We start from the raw sequence: 15,973 nt of genomic DNA on the forward strand, positions 1-15,973 counted from the left end.
AAGCTGGAAGAGCTTAGACCCACCATTTACTGTAACTCTCTTTGGCTACACTGCTATTAATTCATTTCTTTCATTATAAGCCAATACCCCTTCTCAGCATGAAGTGCATGTATCAGGACGCTCTGGTCTACATAAATAAGAAAAGAGGGAGTTTAATTGCTTAGTGAAAGTTACCTTGAATTTGGGGAGTTAGGAGATGACTTTGATTTCAGTTCTACCTCTGGAATCTAATAAATATGTGACTTGGCAAAAGTCATTGAACTTAATTTGAATAATCAGACCTTTATTTGACACAACTACAAAATAGGAACAAAATATTTTAAGAGATATTGTTAAGTTTGACAGGAGATAATATGTATGAAAACATTTCAAATGGTGAACTCTGTTAAAGAAAAGACGTAATTCTTATATAATTAAGTACTTTAGATAAATTCAGCAGACTTTTGGGATTCTTATATGGTTAAAGCACATTTTTAATATGTTGATTTTCAACTATGGTATGAAGTTTATACAAATGTAGGAACCCCCTGGATTTCTATAACAAAGCCTTTTTTTTGAAGAAAACAAATGACCAAATTGTATTAAAATTTAATTATTATATTATCCTTGGTACATATATTTTGATTAGTAGTTAATATTTGTCCACAATGTCCTGGAAAAGGACTTTCATCTCTTGACACTATTGTTACTACACCTTTTTTCCTCTCTTTGGATTGTCCAATCACTAAAGGGCTGTGACCGTCCCAAACATGTAAAAGTTACTGACAGCTGTGTAACTCATTCAGTTTCTCTTTGCTGGACTAGAAAAAGGAAGGAGTACTACTGTCGTCTAGTGAAACAGGTTTATACAGCTAATGGAGTCTAGGCAGACGTTATCCATGGAAGAACCTGTCAAGAAGAACACTGTTAGGAAATATAAAATAATTTGCATTGTAAGTACAGTTTTTAATTTTAGTCTTTGTAGTCTTATGATAAATGTTAAGTGCATAACTCCCCATTTGCATTTGTGTTGCTATTTAAGTGTAAAGTTTTAGGTGATTGGATTCAGTTTTATCTCTTCTGACAGCTCTGATGCCAAGTTAATATTTTGAATCCTATGTTGCCTAAAAAATTTGAATAACAAATTAACATTTGATCAATTCTAAAAAGTTGGAATCTTGTGGCAAAACACGTTGCAGCATTGATTTCAGCATGATGATAATCACATCCCAAAACATCATTTTATTGCATGAATATTTTTAAGACCACAGAGTAAAAAATTAAAAATCACTTCATGTCATATTCTTTGTTGGATTGTTGTTTTTATCCTAGTTTTCTTTACTCCTAAAGATGGTCTCTTTTGCCTATTTTGTTTTTGTTTATTTTCTGTTAAGATCTTTTCTGTTCTGGAAAAAAAAAAAAAAAAGCTCTCCTTGATTTTATTACTCTCTCAGATATTTGGGGAAGGGGAGCTGCCTCCACTGCCCCAGTGTTCTCACCACCCACCCATTCCCTGTTGCCTTGCTTTTTTTCACTGTCCTGAAGTCATCTCCTTGAGTCTTTCCTTCTTTTCTTTCCTCCTGCTCTGTCTCCATAGCAGTAATACATGGGTATTGTTACATTCTTGTCTTGAACTCTTCTCTCCCCTTGCTCCCATGATGGTATTGATATTCCCATTTTTATGACTTTTCTCTTTATCTGCATTCTTGGCTGATTTATCTTTCTTCTTTCTTGCACGTTGCACATAGCATTCCATCAAACCCTGTCTAAATATCTTTTCTTTAGGCAAATTTATCTTTTCATGATTGTAACAGTCATATTCTCAACCAAGAATTTCAAGTAGGTCTGATCTCTTGCTGAGTTTCTGTCACAAGACTTCAAATGCCTGCTTGCTGGCTCTTCATCCAGTAACTTCAGCCAAAAACAACTGCATAATTTCTCACACCGATATATCCTGCTGCAATTTTCCCCTAAGTTCCCTGCCTTAGTTAATGTCACCACCATTCTGTCACTCAAACATTGTTTCTAGAAGTAAATGAAACAACGTGTGTAAGCATTGAGCCCAGGAACTATAACAAAGTAAACTGTCAAGATATTCTATTTAGTCATTACGCTTCTGGGAACTTTAGAGTGCTCTTTTAGCTCTTATGACATTTATTAGACTTATTCCATCTATAAATTCAAGAAATTATAAACTCCTTGAAAGCAAAATTTTGTGCATCATTTATTTTCCTTCTTATATCCTTCCAGTGGTTTACTAGTATGTATAATAGAAGCCTAGTATTTTAAAATCACAGTTTCTGAAATACCCTGTTTCCAAATTTTAATATAAGTTTCATTTAAGAACTTTTAGATGTATCTACTGTGTTGCTGGCACTCTTTATTCAGCTATCTAAAAGCTAAATGTTGGCTTCTTGGTGATTTTGGAGTCTGGAGTTCTCCTCTGTCCATTTTGTAGCTAGCATAAATAATTTAAGATGCATATGCAACTCAATATCAAGAAGCTATTCAGAATTACTCATTTAGAGGAAGTGATTATATGAGATTAAAAATGAAGCTTCTTTGGGGCGCCTGGTGGCTCAGTCAGTTGGGTGTCCAACTTTGGCTCAGGTCATTATCTCGTGGTTTGTGAGTTTGAGCCTCTTATTGGGCTCACTGCTGTCAGCCTGTCAGATCCTCTGGCCCCCTTTCTCTGCCCGTCCCCCCACTTGTACTCTCCCAAAAATAAATAAAAAAAATTTTTTTTAATTAGGCTTCTTTTTAGGGAACTTACAGAATACTGCAGAGAACAAGCCAAAAATACACGACCAAGTAGAGTCTTGAAAAAACAGACACTAAGGTTTAACAGGAGAAAGCTCTAGAGCATCCTAAGGACAGCCAAATGCTGTTTATTTTCCTATCAAGTTTGAACGGTAAAAAGACTAATGATAAGGTGTAAACCAAAATATACCAATTCGTAAATCTATGATGCATGAGGTTTACCACAGGACTTCTTCCCTGCCTTGTATTCCTAGTCCTGCTCACATGTGGCTTTTGAGCATCATAATAAGGGACTAAGTGCCAGTGATGCTATTAAATAGCTATTTATGTTCACTTTCCCTCTCCATTCTGTCCACTGAATGCTGGAAGGTCCCTGAAACTTGGGCTAAGTTTCAGACTTTATGTAAGAATTTGTTTTCCTAGGGAGTGCCCGGCTGGTTCAGTCCGTAGAGCATGTGAGTCTGAATCTCAGGGTTGTGAGTTTGAGCCCCACATTAGGTATAGAGATTACTTAAAAATAAAATATTTAAAAAAGAATTGTTTTCATAGTATTTTAACATATTTTATCAGTCACTGAATCGACTTCTGTTGTAAAAGTCAGATATGTTAATTTTCCAGTTGATTTTCAGAATGAAAACAAAATCAATGGTTTATGTTAGTATTGAAGCAAATTTTGATATTGTGTTTTTATGAAAGTGATTCCTTTAAAAAGCTGTTACAAAGGTTATTGGTGTTTTAAAATGCATTCCTAAGTAATTCATGTGTCTGTTGTGTGTATATATTTTATGGCAATACATATTTTTCAAGCTCTGTCATCCAGCATGCTTATCATTGGACTTATTGGGTGGGGAAAAAGGTCAGTGGGAACAATTCTCTGCAATTATATCACAGTTTAATTCTAGTCATAGCATAAAGTCCACTACGCTGAAGAACCTTGTCAGCAGTAGTGATAATGAGTGACACACACAATCTTTGGCCACAGAACTTCCACATAATTTGTCTGAGCTATAGATCAAAGCAGATCACTTGCCAGTTAATTATTTGAATACTGTATTTTTATGTGTTAAATATTCTCATTCCCCTCCATAGGACAGAGCTGGGGAGGAGGGAATCCCCTGCTCCCTAGGAATGAGGTAGATAACGATTTCACAATTCAGGAATGCTCTTAGATAAATGATCTCCAAACAGGTACCCAGTTAAGAATGAGAAATGGGCAAAGGTAAATGACTCCCACGGTTTTATTCATACTTTAACTCAATCTGGGGTTAAGCTAAACCAGGACTGATACATTTGAGTTTAACGATCTGCAATAAATAGGATTTTAAGCTTGTTCTCAAAGCTTTCTTATTTTCAAGCATTTGAAAATATACCTTCCTAGGTCACTGTTGGATCTGGTAATATGAGTAACTAGCATGCTGTGTGCCTTTAAGATTCACTGACAGAGGGGGGTAACATTGTACCTTTGTACATTTTAAAAGAATTGTAAAGGTCACTTTTCCTGTTTTTAAAAAAATAGGTTCTTCTTACATTGCTGGTGATTGTGTCACTTGGATTGGGCCTCGGGCTTGGACTCAGGCGACAAGAAGAACAAGGTATCCCCCTCAGTGTTTTCTCAACACGTTTCCTGATTTCCCGTTTCTCGTCACCTTCACCACTGAGACTGTCCCCTCTCTGGAGCCCCGCCCCGGGCATGCAGCACGCTTCTCCAAGGCTTTTCCTTCTCCCACATCGCACTTATCAGGAGCCCACGTCTGTGGTTAGCATTATCCAGTGTCATTTCTGGACTTCACTCTTTTGCCCTCACCCCTTGCTCCTTTGAGGTTCATATCATTCCTGTATTTTCCCCTTATTTGTCCTGGCCTTCATAGAGGGTTTGATAACTGGATCAAAGACTGCTTCTGTCTCAGCACCTAATGTTTAGATGCTGGGTATCTTTCGATGTGGTAGACAGATTTTATTGACAGAATGGATATGGAGAAAGAGAGAAGAATGACCTCAAGATTTTTAATATGAACATCTGGAAATACAGAATTCCCATAACTGAGATGGGAAACACTATAGAAGAAGCTGGTTTGGGGAGAATAATCAGGACATTTTTGGACACGTTAAATTTGAAATATCTACTGGATGTCTGAGTGGAAAAGCCAAGAAGGCAGTTGGATATATGAGGCTATCTTTTGAAGGGAAGTTCTAGATGGAGATGCAATGAGGCAGTTATCAGCATCATATGTGGGATTTAAAGCAATGTGACTGGAACACACTAACCTTAAAAAATTGGATGCAGGAGCCACATCATGGAAGAAATGTCCATTAACTGATGAACGGATCAAGAAGATGTGGTTTTTATATACAATGGAATACTACACGGCAATGAGGAAGAATGAAATCTGGCCATTTGTAGCAAAGTGGATGGAACTCGAGGGTGTCATGCTAAGTGAAATAAGTCAGGCAGAGAAGGACAGATACCAAATGTTTTCAGTCATAAGTGTAACAGGAGAAACTTAACAGAGGACCATGGGGGAGGGGAAAGGGAAAGAAATAGTTAAGGACAGAGAAGGAGGCAAACCATAGAGACTCTTAAATACTGAGAACAAACTGAGGGTTGATGGGAGTGGGAGACAGGGGAAAATGGGTGATGGGCATGGAGGAGGGCACTTGTTGGGATGAGCACTGGGTGTTATATGGAAACCAACTTGACAATAAACTATAAAAGAAAAAAAAGAGAGAGCCAATGTGAAAAAAAAAACACCCAACAACTGGATACATGAAGTGGGGGAAAACCCACAGATGAAGCCTAGGAAGAGTTTGTCAGGAATGCGGGAGGAAAGTCAGGTGATTGTTGTTTCCTAGAAGCCATGTGCAGAAAATGTTTCAAAGTAGGCTAGTGAATATAAAAATATAAGGCCTTTGGGATGCCTGGATGGCTCAGTCGGTTAAGCGTTCGGCTTCAGCTCAGATCATGATCTCATGGCTCATGGGTTCAAGCCCCGCGTCAGGCTCTGTGCTGACAGCTCAAGAGCCTGGAGCCTGCTTCAGATTCTGTTCTCCCTCTCTCTCTCTGCCCCTCCTCCACTCACACTCTGTCTCTCTCTCTCTCAGAAGTAAATAAGCATTAAAAAATATTTTTTAAAAAAATGTAAGGCCTTTTATATAAATGGTATAAACACTTTTTGGGTTGCTTTTTCACTGAATGTTTCTTAAGATCAATCTACATTGTTATGCTGCATCTATCTATTTACTACTTAGTACCTTTACCATGTATCTAATTTACTATTTCACCTTTGCCCTCCCCCAGTGCCTGATTGACTTTAGCTCCTTTACACCACATTATGTCCTGTAGGTTCCCTTATGGACTTGTGTGAGATTTCTTCATTATCTACCAGGAATAGAATTCCTGGGTCTTAGTGATGAAGTTTTGGGGCGATGGGAGGGGTGTTGGTGAGGTCCAGAGCTGATGGCCAAGGAAGAATTCTTGAAGATGTCTTTGGTGCAAAAAGGTGAATTTATTAGAGCATGGGGACAGGACCAATGGGCAGGAAGAGCTGTACTGAGATCCTATCAGGTAACTCATTTACTATATACCCTGAAGCTGGGAGGGGGTCAAGGATAAAGTAATTCTCTAAGAAATTTTGGAAGCAAGGTTTCCAGGACCTGGAAGGGCTAGCTGTTTCTAGGAAAATGCCATTTATTACTATTTTTAAACACTTCAGTCATAAGACCATTTAAATATATATCAGGGGGCCATAAGCTTGGAGTATGATTGCCAGCATACATCTTGGGGCAGTTGGGATAAAGGAAGTAGACTTACAGGATCCTCAAGGTTGGGATAATGTTAATCCAACGTTCCCTTTTGCCCCTAGTAAAGTGTCATCCTTGAGGCAGCTGAGCTCCTAGAGGGAGGCCGCTCTGCTGGTCTCAAGGACTTGTCAGTGGGCTGTAGGCAGTAAGGGAATTTCATTTTTAATTTGCCTGAGTTTCCCATATTACCATGGCAAACCCTTAACCCCCTTTCTTTTGTTCTTGGGTAGCCAGGAGTGTCCGAGGAATATCACGCATATTCCACTTGGGTGTGTGTGTTGTGTACCAAGCTCCCTCATCATTAGGGTTTGTATTTTAACTTGGGTGAGTAGTCCCAGTTTGCTTCCTAGAATGGCTGCTACAGCCTACTCTGTTCTTACCATGTATCCCCACCAACCCTTGGCATTATCTGGCTCTCTCATTTTTGGCAGTGTAAAATTAGGTATAGAGTGGTATCTTTTATTTTAGTTTTTGTTCCTCGGTCCTGCTTCTCTGATCTGTATTGTTTGCTGTCTTTGTTTGGCATATGGTTGGTATTTCCCTAGACTCTCCATTGTGTTGGATCTTCTATTCTTTGGATCTCTTTGTTTTAATTCCTCATTTTGCTAAAGAATATCTTTAGTAGCTTCCTAAAATAGGATGCATAAGGGATATAACTTGAGTTCTTACCTATCTAAAAATATCTCCATCATCCTACCTTAAGACTTGATGGTTTGGCTAGATATTGATTGAATTCTGAGATGAACATAATTTTCCTTTAAAAATATGAAGACATCACTTTCCTGTCTTCTAGGTTTTATTCCTTATGATTTTTTTTTTCTGTGAGCTTTCAAGATCTCTTTATTCCTGTTGACCTCCTGGTGTGAGTTTTGCCTTGGGAAATGTAATAATTTAATGTAATAATTGCATTGATGTAATAATTTAAGCTTTTCAGTTCTGGGAAATTTAATAATGTGAATTCTTTAATAATATCATCTCCACTTTCTTTGTTTTCACTTTTAGGTACCACCATCCTGTTTAAGGTCAACTAAGTAATAGGCGTAATTAGATCTGCAATGTCTCTTTGCCATGTAAAAACAGTGTCGCATATTCAGTCTTGAGGAAGGATTGTCTTGGGAACCATAATTCTGCCCTCGATTGAATTTTTCATCACTGCTCTCATGTTTTTATTCCAAGAATGTTATTTCTCTTTTTTAAAAAAATTTTTTTAATGTTTTATTTTATTTTTGATACAGAGAGAGACAGAGCATGAGAGGGGGAGGGGCAGAGAGAGAAGGAGACACAGAACCGGAAGCAGGCTCCAGGCTCTGAGCTAGCTGTCAGCACAGAGCCTGATGCGGGGCTCGAACCCAGGAACGTGAGATCTGACCTGAGCCGAAGTTGGAGGTTTAACCAACTGAGCCACCTCGGTGCCCCTATTTCTCTTTTTTAAATTATGACTTTTATTTTTGAGAGACAGAGAGAGGCAGAGCACAAGTAGGGGAGGGGCAGAGAGGGAGGGAGACACAGAATCTAAAGCAGGCTCCAGGCTCTGAGCTGACAGCCAGGCTCGAACTCACAAACTGTGAGATCATGATCAGAGCTAAAGTCGGATGCTTAACCGACTGAGCCACCCAGGTGCCCGTAAAGCTTTCTTTCTCATTTCATGGATACAATGTTGCTCTTCAGAGAATCTCACCATGTTTAACTCTTCTGTTCCTTGCATTGTTTCCTTTTCAGTCAAATTTTTTTTTCCTTTCCTTTCCTTTTTTTTTTTCTTGTTTGCTTTGGTCTGTGTTTTTATGTTGGATATTATCTTGCTTTTCTTAAATGTCTGGTAACCATCTGTTCATGTTTGTGAGTATGGCTTGTTCCTCTTTTCTCCTCGTAGGTGTCCTCTGTGTCTGCCTCGGTGATGAAAGCTACTTTTCCTAAATTTCTCCAGATGTGAGCCTTCAATTTGAAGATGGACGTGGGGTGGATAGTTGCTGTTCCATCTGCAGACTTTCAACCAGTTCCACTGTAGTAGTGGAAATACAGTTCCACTGTATTTAGCCTCTGCCTGTCCCTCTTACCTTCACCTAATGGTACCTGGTATTTCTGAGTCTAGAACCTCTCTGGAGTCCTGGGGGGAAATTGCTTATTATTTATCACTTTGCACTGATGAATCATACAGCACAATAACAAAATACCTGTTTATCTGACCTAGTCTGCATTAGGTATCTCTTCTGTGTGCTTCTACCACTTAGCTCTGAGATATTGGCTAACTTCTAAGCACTGGTTTTTTCATTTCCTCCACTCTACAGGCAGCTGCAGGAAGAAATGCTTTGATTCTTCATACAGAGGGCTGGAGAGCTGCCGGTGTGATACGGAATGTAAACACCGGGGTGACTGCTGTTGGGATTTTGAAGACACCTGTGTGGAATCAAGTATGGACTCTGAGGATAAGTTCACTGTAACGTGTTGGTTGTGCTATCTTATAACGCAGGTCCAGTTTGCTAGGGCTGCCATAACAGAGACTGGGAAGGGGGTGGTGCTTAACCCACAGAATTTCATTTTCTCACAATTCTAGAGACTGGAAAGCCAAAATATGGGTGTTATGAAGGTTGGCTTTTTCTAAGGGCTGTGAGGGAGAAAGTGTTCCTTGCCCCTGTCCTAACTGGTGGGTTGCTGGCAGTCACGTGTAGTTATTGGCCTGTGGTCTCATAAACTCAAACTCTGCCTCTGTCTTCACTGAGAGTTCTCTTGAGTCTTCACAGTCTTCTCTGTGTGTGAGTTCATGTCTAACTTTCTCCTTTTTATAAGAATACCAGTCACACTGGATAGGGCCCACTCTAAGGATCTCATTTTAACTTGAGTGTCTACAGAGATCTTTTTCTAAGCAAGGTCACATTCATGGCATTGGGGGCTAGGACTCTAACATTTTGTGGGGACATTATTCAACCTGTAACAGCTTGTGTACCGGATCTATGATTACCATCCCCTCCCCCCTTTACAGTACTAAACAGAGAGTCCACACTTGATTTTATTGAGGTTGAGGAGTACTAGTCTCTAGCAGACAAGATGCTGTACACATTGCATGGAGTACATATGTCACAGTGGAGTTTCACTATGATTCGAGTTAATCATCTTATTTAGTTTCATTGGCAGTGGCTCTCAGATTTCAGGATGCACAAGACTTACTTGGAAATCTGGTGATTCTTAGTGATTCTGATTCCAGTTCTCCACAGAACACAATTTGTAAAACAGAACTTTCTGGTGAGAAGAAACAGTTCACAATGTTTAATTTTTAAGAAATCAGTGAAGGCATGTGTGCATGGGGGTGGTTAGTGATTCAAGGAGAATAAAGATTAGAATTACACAACTCCTTACATTATGCTTCCTGAAAAGGGCAAGAGGAAGGGATAACCTACTGTAGATAAGATGTGTATTTCCTTTACTTAATCTCTCTAAATCATTTTTAAGTAAATCACAAATAACAGGCAATGAAGAACTCTGTGCACAACGGAAGCACACAGCAGTCACCCTTTCAATGCATTTGTCTAAGCCCAGGGCTGATATTGATTTTAGACACTGATTCCTAGCAGGTGGCACTAGGAAACAACCACAGTACTGCCTCTTGCCGTTTTTAGCACAGGGGTTTACTTACACTGACGTCATACTGAGCACATAGCCTGCGACAATAGCAGGGGCACAGCGGTGGCTCATTCACCACTTCTGTCACTCTCAGCTGGGAGGCGCCCTGACCTGCCTACATTCTTACAGACCTGACCGTGTTCCTGTTACTTCTGTTGTCCCTGCCTCTTCCTTGCTGCCTGTCCTTAAACAGAACTGCTCTTGGGTGGCAACAATCAATCAGGGGTAGCGGTTCATCACCGTTGGGAACTCCTACTTTTGGGTGGGGATAGAGCCAGTGTTGAGAGTTTCTCCAAAAGCAGAGGCGTATCTGCTAGGTAGACCAGCAGGTAGACCAGCTGCCGCTTGAAGGGCTGCACCTGTGCCAAATGAAGTAAAGTGGTGGATTGCCCCTTGTTTGTATTACATATTATCATTTATTAATGCAGATAAGCCATGAATTTGACTGTCCGGCAATACACAGATAAATGCATGAAATTGATATTGGGTACTTACCAGAAGTTATATGCTGGCAACTGAACTGTGTAATTTTGCAGCTCGAATATGGACATGCAATAGATTTCGTTGTGGGGAGACGAGATTAGAGTCCAGCCTCTGCTCCTGTTCAGATGATTGTCTGCAGAGGAGAGACTGCTGTGCTGACTATAGCAGTGTCTGTCAAGGTAAGCAGAGGAGATTGAACCATTTGCCTCTGCGGGTTCAGTGATCCCCGGAGCTGACTGGTCTAGGCTGCATAAATTAAAATGTCAGAGAACCTTGAGCTACTCCATGTAGGAGAAACGATCAGTGCATTTACTGTGGCAAGATATGTGGCCTGTGTGCTACAGAGAGAGGGAGCTCATAACATAGATACTACAGAAAAGAAGAGAATGTTGAAAGTTCCGTATTCCTCCGTAAGACAAGGTCTTCTCTAGTCTGATGACTATGATAGAAATATCTGTGGTTTGAGACACCGGATGGCAGATCCTAATGTTAAAACATGAGAAGAGAGATTATCTGGCTTGTATTTCAGTCTGTTAAACCAAACCAGTGTTACTGTTGAAACGACTGTATCCTGAGTGGTTAAATTACTGATTAAGGACCGTCAGAAGTTAATGCAGAACCAAGGATACAGGTTCAACTCCTGATTCCAGCTGTCAGTGAAATACTGCAGATTTTTTTTTAAATTACCAATCTGTCTAAACACCTAATGAAATTTATGAAAAATGCACGTAAACACATAGCATTTTTTCATAAAAATAGGAGGGATAGGAGGAGGAAGATGTTATAGTAGAAACATTAACTATAATCTCTTAGACAACAAGTTTCACACTAATGGACGAATCTGTTTTTATTACAAAATGTAATGGAAAATCAACTAAAAAAGGAAAAATAAAAGCCCGAAATGGTAACTTCTTTTTCAAATGACTATTGTTTGACATTTAATATTGTGTCATTAAAAATTCTGCTATGTTCACAAAGGCAAGCATAATTTCTTGCTTGCTTATTCTATAAGCTCACTAACTGCACTGCCTCTGACCTCCATATTTTCCCACCTTCTACCCCAAATATATAACTCTTAACTTTTTATCTCAAGACTGATCCTCAGGTCATATGATAAAACATCCTGCTGAATTCCTTGCACAATATTGTTCAAATTTAATAGAAACAAAAATACTTGTTTAAGCAGTGTTGAAGTTTACCACCACCACTAATTGGGTATTAGATGGAGTTAATTTAATCATTTTTTTTCCAAAATAAATGTAAATGTGTTCTTACTGAAAGGATTCAACACTGTGTTTAAAGAGATTGCATGATTTTTTCAAATTAAATCTTTAAGCAGTAGTTTGAAGGCATTTGAATAATTTTGGAAGAAACCAGTCAATTACTCTTACATTTTAAATTTAGAATTTTAAAGATTTTATGATAAATTTCTAACATATTTACAGAAGAGAATAGTATAGTGATTTCCACATATGTCCAGCACCTAGCTTCAAATATTATCAACTCATGGCCAATCTTGTCTCATCTTGACAAAGTATAATTTTCAAAAAGATAAAAGCACATAAATATAGTGATATAATGTGATAAATATAATGTTAACATGTCAGAGTAATATATCTAAAAGTATTTAGCAAATTATATAAAAATTATTACATTATAAATATAATAATGATATTATAAAAAATATCAATTGTTTATTGTCATCAAATATTCACTGTTCTTATTTTTTGGCTTGTTTCATAACATTTTTAAAAAAGAGTGTCTAAAGTAGGATCCACATAGATTGTAGACATTGCAAGTGTCTGATATATTTCAAGTCCTTTAAAAGTAGCTTCTCTTTCTTTTTTTCCCTTTGCAATTTACATGTTGCAGTAAAGAAGCCATTTGTTCTACAGAGTTTTCCGGTCTGAGCTTTGTAGACTGCATCTCCTGTGACTTACGCAGCTTTTCATCTCATTTCCTGGAAATTGGTAGTTAGAATCAGACTCAGACGACTGTTTAGAATCAGGTGCAATTTATTTGTTTATTTATTTTGCAAGTATACTCTGTAGATGGTGGTATTACTTCCAAGAGGCACATCTTGACTGCTTCTCGCATTTCCTGGGATGTTAGCCATTGATGATCATTGCCTATATCCATCAAGAGTGCAAGTGATGACATTTATGCCTTACCATTTCTACTTCATTAACTAGCTGGAATGTTCTATAAACAGACATTATTAAGTCAAATATTTTTAGTTAAGATTTTTGTTCAGTTTTCCCCAATTGATATCAGTTATTCTCATTGGCTGATTCTACCCACCCCCCATCCCCATCATGATTTCTTTTCTCCTTTCTTTAGATGGTATAGCTGTACTTATTAAACTCATGTTTTCTAATTGTCCCTTTCCAGTTTAATGAATCTCCTTTGTTCTTCTTGGTAAAGATGAGTTTCTTGGTATTCATTCTGTGCAAATATCTGGACACACTGACCTTTTCACCACATGGAATAGCACTTACCATGTTCTGGAAGAGTTGAGTCATTGGAATAACATGAACTAAGTAGTTTGGAAAGATCAAGGTCATTGGACATTTGTTTCTCTTTGTTATGCTGTTGTCTAAAGATTTTGATCTTATGTCTTTTTAGGAAAAACCCCATGGGTGAAAGAAGAGTGTGGCACAGCCCAGCAGTCTCAGTGTCCAGAAGGGTGAGAATAAGGGGACTTTTTATTCTCTTTAGCAGATGGCGCATGAAATGTAGATGAGACTCAGGGTGGAATTTCCTCCACTATATTTATATTTTGAAACAATAAAGTTAAGAAACAATGATAATTCTTGTGACTTCAAACTCAGATTTTTGTTTACAAAGCACATTTAAATTAATTTTTTATATTCATGTCTTACAACAATGACTAAAAAAGGCTTGTTGAAGTGTTACATACTAACATTCCCAAGGTCCTATGGTCAGGACTGGAATTTAGATCTGAAGTACTCCAGCCAGAACTCTTTTCTATTGACATGCTGGTACCTCGAATTTATACTTACTGAGGGAAGGGAAGAGGTTTGCCTATGGAAGGCCTCACAAGGAAAGGTAAGCCTTGAAGGATGAGGAGGACTCTGTCATGTGTGCATGTCTGATGAACATGTGAGGTAAAACCTCTCACTCACCCCTCTCGTGCATCTCCCCCACACATTTGCGATGGCACCTCCTGGACTTTTCCAGTCTTGGAAACATGCCCACATCACGTCCCAGTCAGGGTGGATTTCCTCTCCTGTGGCCCCCTTTGCCTTTCACCTACTTCATGCTTCTGGCCTAAGCAGTGGGAAGAAGATGATGAGGTAGAAGAAAAAAGGAATACTTGGGTATGGGAAGAATTGGTGGAGTCATTTTTAGATAGCATTATTTTCTTTAAAAAATGTGTGTGGGTAATGTCTGTTTTTGTACTATGCCACTTTAGTTTACCCCAGTCCTCAGATCCAGTTGCTCTGTTAAGCAGTTTCTGGGTAGAAAAGCCAACCATTTAGAGTAAAAAGGATATTTGAGTCTTGTTCTTGCCCCTGAGACTTTGCACGAGTCACTTCTCTGAACTTTATCTATAAAATCATAGTAGAGGGGCAGCTGGGTGGCTCAGTTGGGTAAGCGTCCAACTTTGGCTCAGCTCATGATCTTGCAGTTCAGGAGTTCAAGCCTCACATCAGGCTCTGTGCTGACAGCTCAGAGCCTGGAGCCTGCTTTGGATTCTATGTCTCCCTCTCTCTCTGCTTTACCTGACTTGAGCTCTGTCTCTCTTTCTCTCAAAAATAAATAAAATTTAAAATAATAGTAATAATAATAACAATAACAATAATAATGCCAAGTTCAGAAGATTTCTTGTGAGAATTAAGTCAACATCATCATCAGTGCAGAGCCTGCTTAAGATTCTCTCTCTTTCCCTCTCTCTTTGCCCCTCCCCTACTCATACTGTCTCGCTCTTTCTCAAAATAAAAAAACATTAAAAAATAAATCTTTAAAAAGAGAAAGAAAAAAACAGGATCATTTTCTTAATGTACTTTATAAGCACATTCTAATTTGGGGAATTGTAAGTAGTACAGTCTCTGTTTTACAATAAAAAAATGGACTAATTCTGTTTTCCATTTTCAGATTTGAATTGCCGCCAGTTATTTTGTTTTCCATGGATGGATTTAGAGCTGAATATTTGCAGACCTGGGATACTCTCCTACCTAATATTCATAAACTGAGTAAGTCCTTTGCAACCACAGGCACACAAACAATGAGGACCCTAGTTAGCCAACCTGTGGACACTTACACTTACCTTAGTTTGTCTTCTCCCAGGTCCTCTGGAGATCCTGAGGACTTTCCACTCATGATACCTAGTTTCATACCATTGGCTCCTCCTCTTTTTTGTAGCATGCTCATCTTTTTATTTGTTTGTTGTGGTTTGTTTTGTATTTGAATATAACCTCTATCCTCTGGAAATCTGCTCACATATACTGTCTCAAAAGCAGTGTTTCTCACACTCGGGTTCTGGGTCTTAGCAACAAGAATATGACCAGCCAGGACACGATCCTGAAGGAGCCTGAGTGGCAGAACAGAGCCAGCACATACCAACACTCCAGAAGGCAAAAAGTCTGGTATCTCTGTCCGGTTCTGGAATGAAACTGCCTGGAAACTGGTTCCACCCCTAATTAGCTGGGAGACCTCAGGCAAACTTACCTCACCTCTTGGTGCTTGTTCTCTCCAGTTTTAAAATGGTCACTTCCTACCTGATGCAAATACTGTGAGAATATAAATGTAGTTAGTACACACTGAATGGTTTTAAGCTATGACTATAATTATTGTTCCTATTATCATCTTTATCAGGATGTCACACTTCTCTTTAGAATACTTGGCCTTCATACAATTTTATAAAGTTATTAGTTAAGAGAAATTAAGTACCTATGGACAGAGACAAGAAGTATCAGAACATGGTTCCAACCAGAGGGTTGGTTCTAGAGTCTATATTCTTCACAATTCTGGCAATTCCTTTCTTTCTTCCCCCTTCTACTAGACATTCTTTTGTCTCTAAGGTTCTCAAAGTTTATCACAATTTTACTAGTGTTCTGTTTTTATTTTTTTCCAAATTATTTCTGTTTGAGCCCGAGTAAGTCAATTACCTTATCTGGGTGTTAGTTTCCTCATTTGTAAAGTGTAAGAATCAGCTCTAAGAAATTCTACTGTTAATTCCAGCTCTAAAATTCCATGACTATAGAAAGATGAACTGCTTCCCCCTACAACACAAGTTACTTTGTCAGTTCAGCTTTTTTCTTATTCTCTGAGGAGACCTATTGCACAGACATTGAGAGTTTGGGGCTCTGACACA

The 15,973-nt window shown here is 38.7% G+C and overlaps 1 protein-coding gene and 1 long non-coding RNA gene across 3 annotated transcripts in view; one reads left to right on the top strand and one right to left on the bottom strand.

Moving 5' to 3' along the window:
* The first annotated feature begins 854 nt into the window (after positions 1-854).
* Positions 855-15,973, top strand: part of ENPP3 (ectonucleotide pyrophosphatase/phosphodiesterase 3) — a 70,062-nt gene continuing 54,943 nt past the window's right edge. Inside the window, exons 1-6 of the mRNA XM_029944422.1 lie at positions 855-932; positions 4,256-4,331; positions 8,823-8,945; positions 10,689-10,814; positions 13,261-13,321; positions 14,755-14,852. Of these exons, the coding sequence (XP_029800282.1) occupies positions 855-932; positions 4,256-4,331; positions 8,823-8,945; positions 10,689-10,814; positions 13,261-13,321; positions 14,755-14,852 (562 nt within the window). The remainder of the gene's footprint in view (positions 933-4,255; positions 4,332-8,822; positions 8,946-10,688; positions 10,815-13,260; positions 13,322-14,754; positions 14,853-15,973) is intronic.
* Positions 9,537-15,595, bottom strand: LOC115296027. Of its 2 annotated transcripts, XR_003910694.1 has the most exons (5): positions 15,550-15,595; positions 15,328-15,389; positions 13,782-13,926; positions 10,648-10,806; positions 9,537-9,771 (listed from the first exon to the last, which is right to left on the bottom strand). It is a non-coding gene; the product is annotated as an uncharacterized LOC115296027 (long non-coding RNA). The 2 variants fall into 2 exon arrangements; XR_003910693.1 differs by lacking the exons at positions 9,537-9,771; positions 10,648-10,806 and adding an exon at positions 12,677-12,764.

The sequence above is a fragment of the Suricata suricatta genome, chromosome 7 (assembly GCF_006229205.1).
Source record: "Suricata suricatta isolate VVHF042 chromosome 7, meerkat_22Aug2017_6uvM2_HiC, whole genome shotgun sequence".
Classification (NCBI taxonomy): Eukaryota; Metazoa; Chordata; class Mammalia; order Carnivora; family Herpestidae; genus Suricata; species Suricata suricatta.